This window comes from Phascolarctos cinereus, unplaced genomic scaffold (genome assembly GCF_003287225.1).
Source record: "Phascolarctos cinereus isolate Bilbo 61053 unplaced genomic scaffold, phaCin_HiC Scaffold_2;HRSCAF=192, whole genome shotgun sequence".
Lineage (NCBI taxonomy): Eukaryota > Metazoa > Chordata > Mammalia > Diprotodontia > Phascolarctidae > Phascolarctos > Phascolarctos cinereus.
This window is the reverse complement of record NW_027555625.1, coordinates 58,090,432-58,105,050: the sequence shown is the minus strand read 5'-3', so window position 1 is coordinate 58,105,050 and position 14,619 is coordinate 58,090,432. Positions and strand designations below refer to the sequence as shown.

Genomic DNA, 14,619 nt, shown 5'->3' with positions numbered 1-14,619 from the left:
AGTCCAAGTCTTACAAAACAAATCCTTTCTGTGCTAGGCAATTTTGTTCCTTAACAATCATTTCACAAATCCTGCAAAAGAGGTCCTACTTAAAGGATTGAAGTCCTCATGTCTTTTTTTTTTTTTAGGGTTTAAGTGACTTGCTTAGGGTCACACAGCTAGTATCAATATGTGAACCTGGATTTGAACTTGGGTCCTCCTGACTCCAAGGCCAGTGCTCTATTCACTGTGCCACCTAGCTGCCCCTCCTTCTATGCCTTTGAATATTTTGCAGCACTTGGGTTACCATAGTCTATTTCTCATTCTCATTATACGACTGGCTCATCTCCTTCTGGTCGCACATGTCTTCACTGCCTTTCATACGACTTCTCACATGCAGATGAAATTGATTTATTTTAAATGTTTCCACCAAACACAAACAGTCATTGTATGAGCAAACAAAATACCCAAATCTAATAAACAAATGTGGTTTCAATTATTGTATATTCTACCATCCCCTTATGTCGCTTACCTATTAATGAAAGAAACAGAGACCAAGGACCTCAACTTTGACATGGACCCATCAATATTGTCCACTGTATTTACCATTAGTTTTGCTCCAATTTGATGTTATCTTCATTTGCATAAATGGCATCATTTTAGAGATTGTTCTTTTGTTGTTGTTTTTTCCACAGTATCTTTCACGTCTTACGGTATTTCTTTGTATTGTTTATTGGTTCTTTATAGCACAATAATTAATATTCAATTATATTCATGTACCACTTTTTTTTTAGACATTTCTCTATCATTGGACACATCATTTGTTTCTAGTTTGGGGGGTGTTCCAAATAGTGTTGCTATGCATAATTTTTTACAAGATGGATCCTTTCTTCCTATCACTAACATCCTTAGGGAATAGACCTAAAAGTGGGATTACTGGGTCAAGGAGTGGGTCCGTGTCTCTAACTTCTATTGTAAAACAGATGGAATTCAATGAAAATAAATGATTAGGAAACAGATAATGTGCCATAAGAGCAGGATGAGAAGACCTGCTTGACAGTTCATTAGCAAAAAATATCTGGAATTTTAAAGTGATTAACCATTTAATAAACTAATAATAATGATGATGATGATGATAGCAATAGCTAACATTTATGTAGTATTTACTGTGTGCTGGGTGTGCTTGATAAATATTATCCCACTAGAACACTGGGAGGTAAGTGCTATTATTATCCCTGTTTTTCAGTAGAGGAAACTGAGTCAAAATGGAGTATCTGAGCCAGGATTTGAACTCAGGACTTCCCGACTCTAGTCGCTTTGCTCTATCCACTGTGCTGTCTAGCTATAGTGGATGTTTCTATGGGGCTTTGAGGTTGTGAAGTGCTTTACAAAAACTATTTCATTTTATCCTCCAAGTTTTACAGATGAGGAAACTGAGGCACAGAGACAGGCGCTGCTCCTGATGAGTGGCTGTTTGACAGAATCACAGAATGTCAAAGATCTTAGGGATTCTCTAGTTCAAACCCTCTCCCCAACTTCACCAAGAAGGAAATTGTCCCTTTCTAGTTATATAACTAGTTAATCAAATCTCTCTTGTTCTGGGCCTCAGAGTCAATACTGGAACCCAGGGATTCTAACTCCAAATAGAGTGCTGTTTGAGAGATGGTCTAGTTCATTCATTCAGCCAATAAACGCTACCTTGTACTAAGCAATGGAGATACAAAGGCAGAGAATGCCCTCCCCGGCCCTGCCTCAGCGAGTAGCCATTCTGATGGGGGAAGATGTCCTGGCCTTCGAGTTCCCGAAGAGCAGTGTTGAAAGCCCACCTTTGGGACTTCTAGCTGTATGACCCTGGACCAGTCATTTAGCTTCTTGAGTGTCAATTTCCCTCTCTTTAAAAAGGGAAATAATAGCTTCCATTTTTTCCTTCTTCTTGGGGTTGTTGTGAGGTTCAAATAAGAGCATATATATATATACATACATATATATATATACATACATATATATATATATATATATGTATAACATGCTTTGCAAAACTTAAAGCACAGAGCCAGGCATATAGTAGGTACTTAATAAATGCTTGTTGTCCGACTATATTATCGGCTATTAATTTTTTTACAATACGATGCTATTTACATCAAAGTTAATAAATTCATGCATTAACTGAGGGGAAATAAACAAACCTGGTTACCATTTGTATGATGGCAGGTAATGAAAAGTTAGTAAATATTGATTAAATACCTTTATTAAGAGACAGCTGATAGGATAAGGATAGAGCTCTGGTCCTGGAATCAGGAGGACCTGAGTTCAAATGTAGCCCTCAGCCAGCTGTGTGTCCCTGGAAAAGTCACTTAACCTTTCTTTATCTCAGCTTCTTCAACTCTAAAATTGGGATAATAGCACCTACCTCCCAGGGTTGTCATGAAGATCAAGTAAGATAGCTTAAAAAAACTGCACTAAGACTTTTGGGATACCTTGTATACAACAGAACACGAGAGCATTCTATGTGAAATCCCAAAGCTCTATTTCATAATGTTCTTTTTAAAAGTATGTAATAAATTCCACCTATTCATTTTTCTTTTTTTTACTCTTATCACTTCTTTTTTTTTGTTATTAATTTATTTTTAGTTTTCAACAATCACTAGTTTTAAATTTTTCTCCTCTTTCATCCCTAAGACTCTAGGCAATCTGATATAGCCTCTACCTATACATTCCTGTTGCACATATTTTCACATTAGTCACCACACATTACTCTTTTTTTTTGGCTGCATTTGGACTCAGGTCCTGCTGACTCCAGGGCGCCACCTAGCTGCTCCCACACATTACTCTAAAAGCCATCCTGCTTGGTTGTGCTTCCTTCTCGGTGTTCTTCTGTGCATTTTTAAAATGTTTGAACTTCTAGAGCTGTGTAGTTCTCTCTAACTGCAGCATAAGATTTTTTTGAGTTTGTGGCCACCTAAAACCTAGGTTTTTTTTTTTCCCCTAGGAACTGCCCTCTGGTTTGTTTTACTTAGTATTACATACATGATTGGTGTTATTGATATCCATCCCTATTCTCATCCTCAATTGCCTCCTCCCTATTAAAAAATCTAGAGGCAGAAGTTCATATTCAACTTCAGAACGCACTAGCTGTGTGACCTTGGGCAGGTCACTAAACCTCTGTTTTATTTTTTTGATGGCTTTATTTTGTTTTTATTTTTTCAGTTTATGTCAGTTGTTTCTTGTTCAGTCGTTTCAGTTGTGTCTGACTGTTCATGACCCCATTTGGGGTTTTCTTGGCAAAGATGCTGGAGTGGTTTGCCATTTCCTTCTCCAGCTCATTTGACATATGAGAAAAGAAAACTGAGGCGAAAAGGGTTAAGTGACTTGTCCAAGGCCATACAACTAGTAAGTGTCTGAGGCTGGATTTGAACTCAGGTCTTCCTTGACTCCAGGATGGGCTCTCTATCCACCGTGGTACCTCACTGCCCACTTAATCTCTGTTTGCCTTAGTTTCCTTATCTGTAAAATGGGGCTAATAATAGCACCTACCTCTCCAGATTGTTGTGAGGCTAAAATTAGGTAGTATTTGTAAAGTTTTTTATAAATCATAAAGCAGTATATAGATTCTGTTATTATTAACCATAGCAAATAAGCATAGTCAAGAAATGAATCCACGTGGTGGCTATGCCACAAAATATCTCCTTCTGCAGTTTGAGCCCGTGACCTCTCCGTTAGGAGGTGGGTAGCATGTTTCTTCATCAATCCTCTGGGGACGTCCAAGAACACGTGGTAACACACAGTATAAATGTGCGTTATCTCTATGTACAGCTTAGTGTATGCAAAGACTTTATTCTTTTGTCCTTGGGGACGTGGAAGAACAGAGTGGTGCCATCACTCAGCATTGCGGCTTGTGGCCGGATGCCATGGCCGATGAACGTGGAGAAGGACCGACGATGACTCCCTTGGCAGTCACCATGCCCTAGTCTGCTTCTCTAGGACAGGACAGCCCTAACAGGGGGAGGTGGGACTCCGGCTGCTCTGTCTGTGGTAAGAAAATCAGAATTACAGCAGATTGGTTCCTAATGAACAAACCTCCTCGGGGATGTGGCTGAGCAATTGCATACCAAGCAATCTGGTATGCAATACTTCCCACCCAGGATGCCACAATTTAGAGAGCCCTGCAGTAGTGTGTGGGTGAGGAAAGAGGAGAGGAGAATACCAGGAAATGAGGCTGGGAGGAGGGCATTGCTACAGGAGTCCTACAGCAATAGAATTATTGCATAGATAGAATCCTTCCCGCCCATTGGGAAGGGATGGGGCAAGGGGAGAGTTTATAGATTCAAAGTGTCTGGTAAAATAGTAGAATGCTGCCTAGAAAGGGTCCTTAGAATGTAGGATGACAAGGCTAACAGGGACCTTTGAGACCACTGAGGTTTTTTGGAGGGGATGATTGAAGCTCCGGAGTTCCCTTGCTCACGGTCACAACTGCCTAGGCCTAAAAAGGAACCTTAATAAATGCAACCAAGAAAAGTTTGTCTGGCTCTGGATTTTTGTGACTTTTTAAAGCAAAAATGAGGGCCAGACATGGGACATGACGGAGTTATGGCCTGAAGGTGGAGGTTGGCTTATCAGTTTTTGAGGGTCTGCCGCGTCAGATCCATTGAGTGTTCTAGGACGGGGAGATAGAGAGAGAGACAAGTAGGAGCTGGTGTTTCCTAGCTCCCCACTCCACAAAAGAACATAGCTGTCTTATGAGTTAAGGTTGTAAGTCTCTAGCTTCATTCGGTAAGCATGTATTAATCACCTATGTGCAAGATAGGAGCAGCTGGGTGGCAAAGTGGATAGAGCTCTCCAGGCCTGGGGTCTGGAAGACTCATTTTCCTGAGTTCAAATCTGTCCTCAGACACGTACTAGCTGTGTGACCCTGACCAAGTCACTTAACCCTGTTGGCCTCAGTTTCATCATCTGTAAAATATACTGGAGAAGAAAGTGGCAAACCACTCCAATATCTCTGCCAAGAAAACCCCAGATGGGGTCGCAGAGTCAGACATGACTGGAAAATGACTGAACAACAACAAATAGGCAAAGTGTCGTTTCTAGGTGATGGGCGTACAAACACAAAAATGAAACTCTGCCATTGAGGAGTTTGTTAAATTCTACTGGGAGTGAGAGAGGCAGCAGGGACAGATAAGTCAATAGGAAATATATGCCAAGTAAATACGAAGCAGTTTGAGGGGGAAGGGTACTAAAAAACTAAGCTGAAGACTGGGTTCAATATTGGGTAGCTGACTTAAGAAGGCCATTTGCTCTTTTTGATGGGTTTGCTCTGGGAAAGTCTCCAAATGTAGCTTGGATATTGCTTGTGTCTAAATTATGGGTAACAAAGGTTACCCAATCCCATCTAAGCACTCAAGGTAACAAACACCTATCGGGTAGAGGACAGCTTTTCATTTCAGCCCATATAAATTGCAGAAAGTACAAGGGATTCACAAAAGCCCATAAGCTGATATAAAAAAAATAATAAGATACTCCCAGTAGCCCGTGAACTTCTGGGCAACATGCTGATATTCTAGTGAATCACTCGTTCTCCTACAAGGTCTTCCACAGTCCTCTGAAAGATTTATGGTTATCTTATTGTGGATTAGAACTTTCCTTAGTGCTATGAAACAAGTAATGCCCTTCCTATTAGATATATGTTGTCCAAATAACTCACTGTCCTGTTAGGGGGGGTGAGAGGGGGAAGAGGAGCAAGGCCTCAATCTCTTGCAGCCCCATGCCCTCTCTTCTCCCCTCTGTTACATGACTTTAACTCTTAACTGTACCTTCAGCTTTAGGGACTATATGGGAAATCCTCTTCTTTTTCCAGGAACCCAGGTAAGGAAATTTTTTCCTTTATCTGGAAGATCTGATCTCCAAACTGTTAAGCTTGGGGTTATTCTCAAGGTCATCTCTAAGGCTGAAGTTACCCAAGAAATCTTCCTTTAGCTAGAAGGCTGAGTTCTGGGATCATGCTTCATGGCCCCATTTGAGATACATTTCAGAGGCTGGATTTGAATCCAGGTCTTCCTGGCTTCAAAGCTAGCTTTCTATTCACTGCTCTATGCTGCCATGTAAAGGATTAAGAATTTAAGAAATAATCCTAAGAAGGATGAAGAGTCAGACTGAAAACGACTGAACAGCAACAAAAATGAGGGAGGAAAAATGTCAAGTCTAGAAAGATAGGTTGGAGACACAAAGAAAGACGTTTATGTCTTCTCTTACCAGCAGGAGGCAGTTACTGGAGCATCAGAAGCAAGGAAGTAACATGGCAGTCTCTGTACTATGGGAGTATCAGTTTGGCAGCTGGAAGGAGGATGGACTGGAGAGGAAAGAAGTGAGGCAAGATGGCCAATTAGTAGGCTTGACCCTAGGAGGGTGGTGGCCATGTGAGTGGAGAGAGGGTGACGGAGACAAGAAATATTGCAGAGAGAGAATGGACAGGGCCTGGCAATGGACTCGATATGGGTAGTGAAGGAGAGGGGAAGGTCAAATGATCACTCTAAGGTTGCAAACAGGAAGGGTGGCACCCTTGGCAGAAATAGAGAAGTTAGGGAAAGGAGTGAGTATTTTGGGGAAAACAATGCATTTTGCTGAGTTTTGCCTAGCTGGAGACGTCCAGTGAACATTTGGTGCTTTTTTTTATGTCCTTAGCACTTACCATGACACCTGGAACATAGTAAGCTCGATAAATACTTGTTTATTCATTGATTGGTGGGGATGATGTGAAAATAGAATTTGGAAGAGAGATTAGGGCTGGATATGTGGCCATCTGCATAGAGATGATTGAACCAGTGGGAATTGACCCTTTGAGAAGGTAGAGAGAAAAAAGAAGACCCGTGAAAAGCCATAGAGGGCTCCAAAATTTAATAAGAATAAGAATAATTGCTACCATTTATATGGGGCTTGCTGTGTGGCAGGCACTGTGCCACAAGCTTTGCAAATATTATCTCATTTGATCCTCACAACAACCCCATGAAGTGGGTGCTGTTATTATTCTCAGTTAACAGCTGAAGAAGCTGAGGCAAACAGACATTAAGTGAGTTGCCCAAGGTCACACAGCTAATGAGTGTCTGAGACTGGGTTTGAACTCAGCTCTTCATGACTCTGGGCCAGTTCTCTATCCCCTGGGCCACTAGTGGGTGAGACATTGATAACTGATCCCACGAAGGAGATAAGGAGAAATTAGACGGGAAAAGTAAGAGAGCAGTGTTACGAAAATCCAGGGAAGAGAAAGTGTCTAGAAGGAGGGCTGGTCAATAGTGCTGTAGGCCGCAGGGGGGTGATGGTAGAAGAACGTTTGCAAAAGGCTGTTGGGAGCTGGCAATTAAGCACTCAGTGGTGACCTTGGGGAGAATGGTCTCAGTTGAGTAGTGAGGTTGAGAGCCAGATTGTGATGGGTTGGTAAGTGAGAGAGAGAAAATGGAGGGAACCGCAATTTCTTTTTAAGAAGTTAGGCTGTGGGGCAGCTAGGTGGCTGAAGTGGATAGAGCACTGGCCCTGTAGTTCAAATCCGGCCTCAGACCAAACACTTGACACTTACTAGCTGTGTGATCCTGGGCAAGTCACTGAACCCCAATTGCCTAAAAATAATAATTTTAAAAAGTTAAAAAAAAGTTAGGTTGTGAAGGCAAAAACAAGCAGAATGATAGCTTAAGGGGGTGACAGGCTCAAGTGAATGGGAGTGAGGTGGGTTTTTTTGCTTTTTGTATTTTAAAGGAAGTGGGAGATCTGGGCATTTTTATAAGCAGTAGAAATGGAGCCAATGGGTGGGGAGAGATTAAAGAGCTGGATTCAAAGGGCAGGTCCCAGAGGAGAAAGGAAGGGAATGGGATAAAGGGCACAAGAAGAGGGGTTGTCTCTGTTAAAGAGAACCATTTGTTGGTGACAAGATCCTTGTGAGATTGGTGTTATTATTATCTTCATTTTACAGGTGAGGAAATGGAGGTACACTGAGGTTAGGTGACTTGTCTAGGGTCACACAGCTAGCAAGAGTTTAAGGCAAGGGTCAATCTCTTCCTGATTCCCAAGTCCAACACTGCACTTCACTCAGATGCCTTGCTAAGTCCTCTCTCAGCAGCATCCTTATGAGGAAGGTAGGGATTGTTATCTTTTTATAAGTGATGAAAATGACCTTTGGAGGAGTCAAGTCTGGAGTCTGTGGCAAGCAAGGATTACTGGTAGCGATGGAGATGGTGATTTGATTTGCACATTTGTGTGTTCTTCCAGATGCCTTAGGACAATCTGAAGATGTCCTCTGGGTCCTGCGCTTTGTAGTCAGCATATTCCTGGTGATTCTGGTACCCTCAACTGCCTCACTGAGGGTCCCCTCCCCCTGACGAGTCATCGTCTGCATCATGGAAGCCCCTGATGCTGCTGTGGCATCTCTGATTGACTTTGACAGCGAGCCATCCACCTTGGCTGCCTCCGAGTCACCCCCTTCGAAACCCCGGGATGGAAGCAGCTCCCTTGGTGACGGGGCATCAGAGAGTGACACCACAGAGTCGGCAGACAGCGAGAATGACATGGGGGAGTCCCCAACTCACCCGACCTGGGACCGTTATCACCGCTCCTCATCCAATGAGTCCTTCTCTTCCAACCAGAGTACAGAGTCAGCCAAGGATGAGGAGGCTGTGGGGCTCCGGGAATTCATGCGGAACTATGTTGAAAAGATCTTCTCTGGAGGGTAAGAGGATAAATGTATTACAGGTCAGTGTAGAATTCTGGGTTAAGGGCCATAAATCTGGGGTGGAGTGCTGGTGTTGTTATTAAGTGACTTCATTTCTCTACCCCTTTGTTGGTAAACTGAGGAAGAATACTCTTGTTCTTCTGGTAAGATTGCATGATGAAATTTCTAGGTTGCAGAGCAATTTGGCCTCCAGGGTTTGTGGGATCCTCCTTCTTGTAGGGAGCATTAGAACGCCAACCTTGACTTACCTGGCTTTTCCTCTTTCAGAGAAGACTTGGATCAAGAAGAGAAAGCCAAGTTTGGAGAATTCTGCAGCAGTGAAAATGGGAAAGGTCGGGAGTGGTTTGCCCGCTATGTGAGTGCCCAGGTAAGGGGCAGAGGTCGGGGTGCCAGGGGCACAGGGTGCCAGGATCATTGGGCTTAGGCTGACTGCCCCACGCCTGGGGGAGGGAGCCCGTGGGCTGGTGTTGTAGGAGCTCTTACAATGATCTTCTAAGGAAAGCTGCTCAGCAGCCTGGCCCTCTGGTTATCATGAGGAGACTGATCCCTGCCTGCCTCTCTTTGGCCTTTTTCCCGAACAGCGTTGCAATTCCAAGTGCGTCTCAGAGCCGACTTTCTACCGCCTGGTGCAGTCCTTCGCGGTGGTGCTGTTTGAGTAAGTCGGGCAGCTGGTGATCTCGTCCAACGCCCCTTCCTTCTGCTGTGCTCTCTGGTCTGTGTTACATGAAAACTCGGGAGGGGCAGGTTTCAGGATGCCGCTGGCTATTACTGGCACACAGCTGTAGGTCAAGGGGAGAGAGGCCTACAAAGGGAACCCAGAGACACGGGTTCTAGTCCTGAGTCATTACCACTGTTGGTTTGTCTGCAGAGATGGCGGTGGTAAGCTTATACTGGATGCGAAAAGGAGAATAAGTACAGTGTCCCAAAAGTCTTGGTGCCTTTAAAAAAATGCTCGTAAGGTCTAAAACTGCATTAAGACTTTGGGGACCCCAAGTACTAAACAGCAGTACCCGTATGGTACTGCTATTCTCTATTCACGTCTCAATAAATCTCTGGGAAAAAATGTAAATATAGGACAAAATCAGGAGCTCTGGTGGGGTATTCTTCTTTCTCACCACTTGACAAATTGACCTCAATTTGAAGTCCTGTCCTAAGTCAGGAAGCTTTCACAATTTCAGCTGTGTGTGTGTGTGTGTGTGTGTGTGTGTGTGTGTTAGTTATGTAATTTTGCTTTTTATTAGTCAGAGACTACCTTAATTCTCCTAATAGCTCCACTTCAGCTCCTTTTTGGAAGTAGGTGGGGTATAAAGCCCATGAAATACTCCATCATAAACTCCTCATTGCCACAATACTAGTTCAGTTGTTCTGAAGGCCTGGAGTCAGGAACACTCATCTTCCCGAGTTCAAATCCGGCTTCCGACACTCACTAGCTATGTGACCTTGGACAAGGCATTTACCCTGTTTGCCTCAGTTTCCTCATCTGTAAAATGAGCTGGCGAAGGAAATGGCAAACCACTCCAGTATCTCTGCCAAGAAAATCCCTAACAGGGTCATCAAGACTCAAACTTGTCACCTGAGTCACCTGAGCAGGATGGTCAAGATCAGCTGTTCTCTGCGGCAGAATGAGAAATCTTTACCTGACAGTGGAAATCACAGGGTAGAAACAGCTGGTGCGTGAGTAAATTCTTCTATGAGAAGCACTCACACTAAGTAGTGATTACACGCTGTTGTGCTGCATTCTTCCTGAGCAAAGACCTAGAATTTGTCTCCATTTCCTGTTGTGAAGGGCTTTCTACTAGGTACTCGCCCAGCCTTCGAGCCAATGGATGCTTTGGAAGTTATCTGGTGACCTCAGACAGGCATATTTCTCCACCAGTATCAATTAGTCTCTGCAGGAGGCTTTCACCCCAACAGGCTTGTCAGATGGATTGGGGGGGGGGCATGGAAAGGAGAGCCTGGAAATTAGGAGATTTGGGTTCTATTCCTACCTCAGCAATTAACTGGCTGTGTGACCTTCGGGTAAGTACTCACCCTTTCTGGGCTTCACCTTCCTCACTTGGAAAATGAGGCTATTGGATTGATATCCCTTCCAGCCCTGTTTAACTTAGGAGCTGTAGGAACACGAGATTGTAGATTCAGACCAGCAAGGGACTTGAGAGAACATCTCTAGTCCAACTCCTATATTCTACAAGTGGGAAAACTGAGGCAAAGAGAAGTTAAATGACTTGCCTAAGATCTTGTGTCTGAGGTGGAATTTGAATCCAGGTCTTCCTGATTCCATGCTTAGTGTCCTCTTGGCTAGATCATGCCGGCTTCTTTGGGTTCAGAGCCTGCTTCTGTTGCTTACCACCCATGGGACCTTCGGCAAGTCATTTCTCTCCGGGCTATAGTTTCTGCATTCCTAAATGTGGAAGGAGGACTAACCCTCAGCCTCCTTATAATGCTGATTATATAAAGGTATTCTCAGGATGGTCCTCTGTCCTGGCAAAGATGGTACCCTGAATCTTATCTATGCATAACCTTGAACTAATCACCTAATTGTGGCAAAGAGACTTTTTCTGAGCCTTTCTTTCTTTTTTATGTTTTGTTTTGTTTGTTTTTGCTAGGCAATGGGGTTAAATGACTTGCCCAGGGTCACACACTAGTAAGTATCAAGTGTCTGAGGCTGGATTTGAACTCAGGTCCTCCTGACTCCAGGGCTGGTGCTCTATCCGCTGTGCCACCTAGCTGCCCCTCTGTGCCTGCTTTCTAAGAGAATCTCTTTAGGGGTAAACAGAAGCATGTGTTAGAGGACTGTGGGCAAGGTAAAGTAGCCTAGGAATTCACTGACCTATCTCCTTTTTTCTCCCTTTCAGGTGTCATCAGATGGATGATTTTGGACCAGCGAAGAATCTGATGACCATGTGTTTCACATACTACCACATTGGTGAGTCATTGGGTTTTGTTTTCTCTGGGATTTGAACAATTATGGAGAGTCCTGCTAAGCCTTGTAAATTTGAGGGCTGATGACAACTTCAGTGGGCATCATTTCTTTCTCTCTAGTTCAAGCAACATTCAGCATGTATCCTGGGCAAGGAACTGAAGATACATAACAATCCCTGCCCACAGGGAGCTTACATTCTACTAGAATGTTAAATGACATTCCCAAGGTCACCTCCAAAATAAGATTAGGACCTGACCTCCTGACTCAGTCCATTCTTTCCATCGTACACACCGCCAGCTGAAAGACCTGTTTTTCATAGCTGTAGAATATTTGACAGTCAGGAGATCTGGGTTCTAATCCTAGATCTAACTAACACACAGTATGATGCCGGACACCCAGTGTCTGGGCCTCACACTTCTCATCCATCAAATGGAAATTTGAATTAGACGATCGTTAAGGTTCCTTCGGGCTTCATGATTCTAATCAAGCGATACGCTTGTTCATTACACACTTATTGAACATCCACCAAGTACAAGGCCTCCTGCTAAATACTTCCTTTGAGGTGACTGCAAAAATAAATAAGAATAATATACATAAAAATAAATAAATCCATGCCTTCCAGGAGTCATAAGAATGTGGTAGAGACAAAATAACCATAATACTTAGCTCGAAGTCATTCCCCACGTGAAGATTTGGCTGTAAATCTGTGTTGTTAGATCTCACCATCTCTGAGCCCCAAATTGGGTCCCATCATTTGTCACCACTTGAATTGTTGGTGGTAGTGGAAGTACGGTGGGTCATTGTTCAGTCAGGGTCCATTGCCTATCGCCTGGAGTAAAAAACTCTTCCAGAATAACCACAGTGTACGGGAGCCTTAGATAAAAGTCAGCCCGCGTAAAGAAGCCAGTCACTGCTAAACGCTGGGAATACAAATACAAGCAAAAAGAAAGATGATTCTCACCCTTAAGGAACTTGGATTGTAATAGGGAGAAGACAAAACTTGGGATGGTAAGGAGAAGCTGAAGGGACCAGGCAGGGATAGAGAAGGTCGGGAGTGGGATTACATCCCGGAGAAGATTGAAGCCATGGCTGGTCTGGTAGTTTTCTCAAATGGAGATTTTGGGGAGAAGCAATCCAATCAGAGGCCAGAGCATGGTGGGTACTTCCAGTGGTAAATTCTATGACTGGAGTGAGCCTTCAGGATGAAGAACTGGGGCATGGTAGAGGAAGTCAGGAGTATAGCCTGGAGAGGAATGAGGAATCCACTGAATATCCCCTAATTTAAAAAAAAAAAAGATTTAATTTAACAAAACATAGCCACCACATGTGACAGTAATCACATCTGACAGCATATGCATCACCCTTAGTCCTTCCCCTCTCTGCTGAAATCAAGAGTGCCCGTTGCAATTACTCTGACTCATCGGCACGTTACCGTCATTTTCCTTCACGTTGTTATAGTTACTATGCACAGGGGTCCCTTGATTTTCCCTTTATTGGTCCCTTTCTTTGCTCTGAATTATTATTTTAAATAATTTTTCCTACACTTATCTAGATGCCTCATATGCCTTTTAATGACGCAATAGTATTTTGTTACATTTATAAAATATGATTCATTCAGCCATTCCCCAACTCAGATAGTCACCTGTTTTGTTTCCAGTTTTTCAGTATCATAAAGAAGATTACTATATTGTATAGTACATATAATCTTTCTTGTTATCACTGATTTCCTGGGGCATGAGGATTATGTAGGAAAAGTTCATTGTCCAGAGAAGGGAAGCACATAATTTGAGTTTTTTGGGTTAAGAAAAATAACCAATGGGCAAGTTATATGCCTTTGGCCTGTCTTTTCTGTGAAATAAGCCCTAAGATTATCCACAGGGAGGGAGGTGAACAAGGAGGTGAGATCCACTCACTAGAGGGTATGGAAATACAAGATCCCCTTGCTAGGCAGTGAAAAAAGTCCCCTTTGCCACGAATGTGTGGCCTTCCCCAAGCCTATTTCTTCCTGCAATATTCTAATAAGTGGAGTCTAAGGCCAGTTCCAGGGCGTCAAGAGTTGTCCTGGTCTGTCTCATGGAATGGAAGGTCCCTGTTCTGTGGTCATAGACCACATAGTAAAATGATGGGGCCTGAATTTGAATGATCTACAGTTCATTCCATCTTCCATCCCCCAATCTTATGATTCTCTAAGGTTTAGCATTCTAATTCCATACCTGTGTTTTATATGGTGCAGAGCTCTCATTATTTGGAATTTGTTGGAGCCTAGGTACATGTTCCATTTCTGTGGCTTACCAACTGGGCAATCCTGAGCAAATTACTCCCCCTTTCTGGGCCTCAGGAGCTGGCCCTGAAAAATGAGGAGGCTGGGCATGGGTACTGTCCAGCTCCAAATCCTTCAGTTCTCATGCCCCCTGCTTCTCTAGCCAGTGAGATTTGGGAAAGGAATCTTCCTGATACTCTCTCTATATATATATATACAAGCCATAACCTAATGGAAACATTTGGAAAATGAAAGAAAGTTGGGTGGTTTTTCAGTTCTTCCTCTCACCTCTTCCATTTGTGAATCCTTTTGGGTGAGGGTTTGGTTTTGTTTTGCTTTGTTTTTTGGTAGGCAAACCTCACATGCTGCCCCTGGAGTCCAAGGAGAAACCTGCAGGCAGCATTGACTCCTACCTGAAGTCTGCTAATAGCTGGCTGGCAGAAAAGAAGGACATTGCAGAGCGTCTGCTGAAGAACACGTCCGCAAAAACAGAAAACGTGAAAGGCTTCTTTGGAGGCTTGGAAACTAAGCTGAAGGGACCACTGACCAAGAAAAATGAGTAAGTATTGCCCTAGTTTTCTATTTGTGAGCTTTATTTAGAGAACTCAGTCACATGGGTTTGTCAAACCTCAGGGAAGATGTTGTTTGCCCCTTGTATGCAATGTGGAAGAAAGCAGTGGGATGCTTTGCTCTTGATCCACAGCCTAATGGGATGAATCCTTGTTAGATCTTGGTGGTCTTCAGTAC

General features: G+C 43.3%; 1 protein-coding gene across 4 annotated transcripts in view; it reads left to right on the top strand.

The window, feature by feature from the left end:
- The window catches only part of KIAA0513 (KIAA0513 ortholog), a 68,372-nt gene that overhangs the window by 30,679 nt on the left and 23,074 nt on the right, over nucleotides 1-14,619 (top strand). For 3 of the 4 annotated variants that reach the window (XM_020989244.2, XM_020989241.2, XM_020989242.2), the window contains 5 exons: nucleotides 8,230-8,686; nucleotides 8,957-9,056; nucleotides 9,271-9,344; nucleotides 11,545-11,615; nucleotides 14,224-14,431. In XM_020989244.2, coding sequence (XP_020844903.1) covers nucleotides 8,358-8,686; nucleotides 8,957-9,056; nucleotides 9,271-9,344; nucleotides 11,545-11,615; nucleotides 14,224-14,431 — 782 coding nt within the window. In that variant the 5' untranslated portion in view covers nucleotides 8,230-8,357. Of the gene's footprint in view, nucleotides 1-7,944; nucleotides 8,097-8,229; nucleotides 8,687-8,956; nucleotides 9,057-9,270; nucleotides 9,345-11,544; nucleotides 11,616-14,223; nucleotides 14,432-14,619 lie in introns of those variants that run through there. The other variant, XM_020989243.2, reaches the window with a different exon arrangement.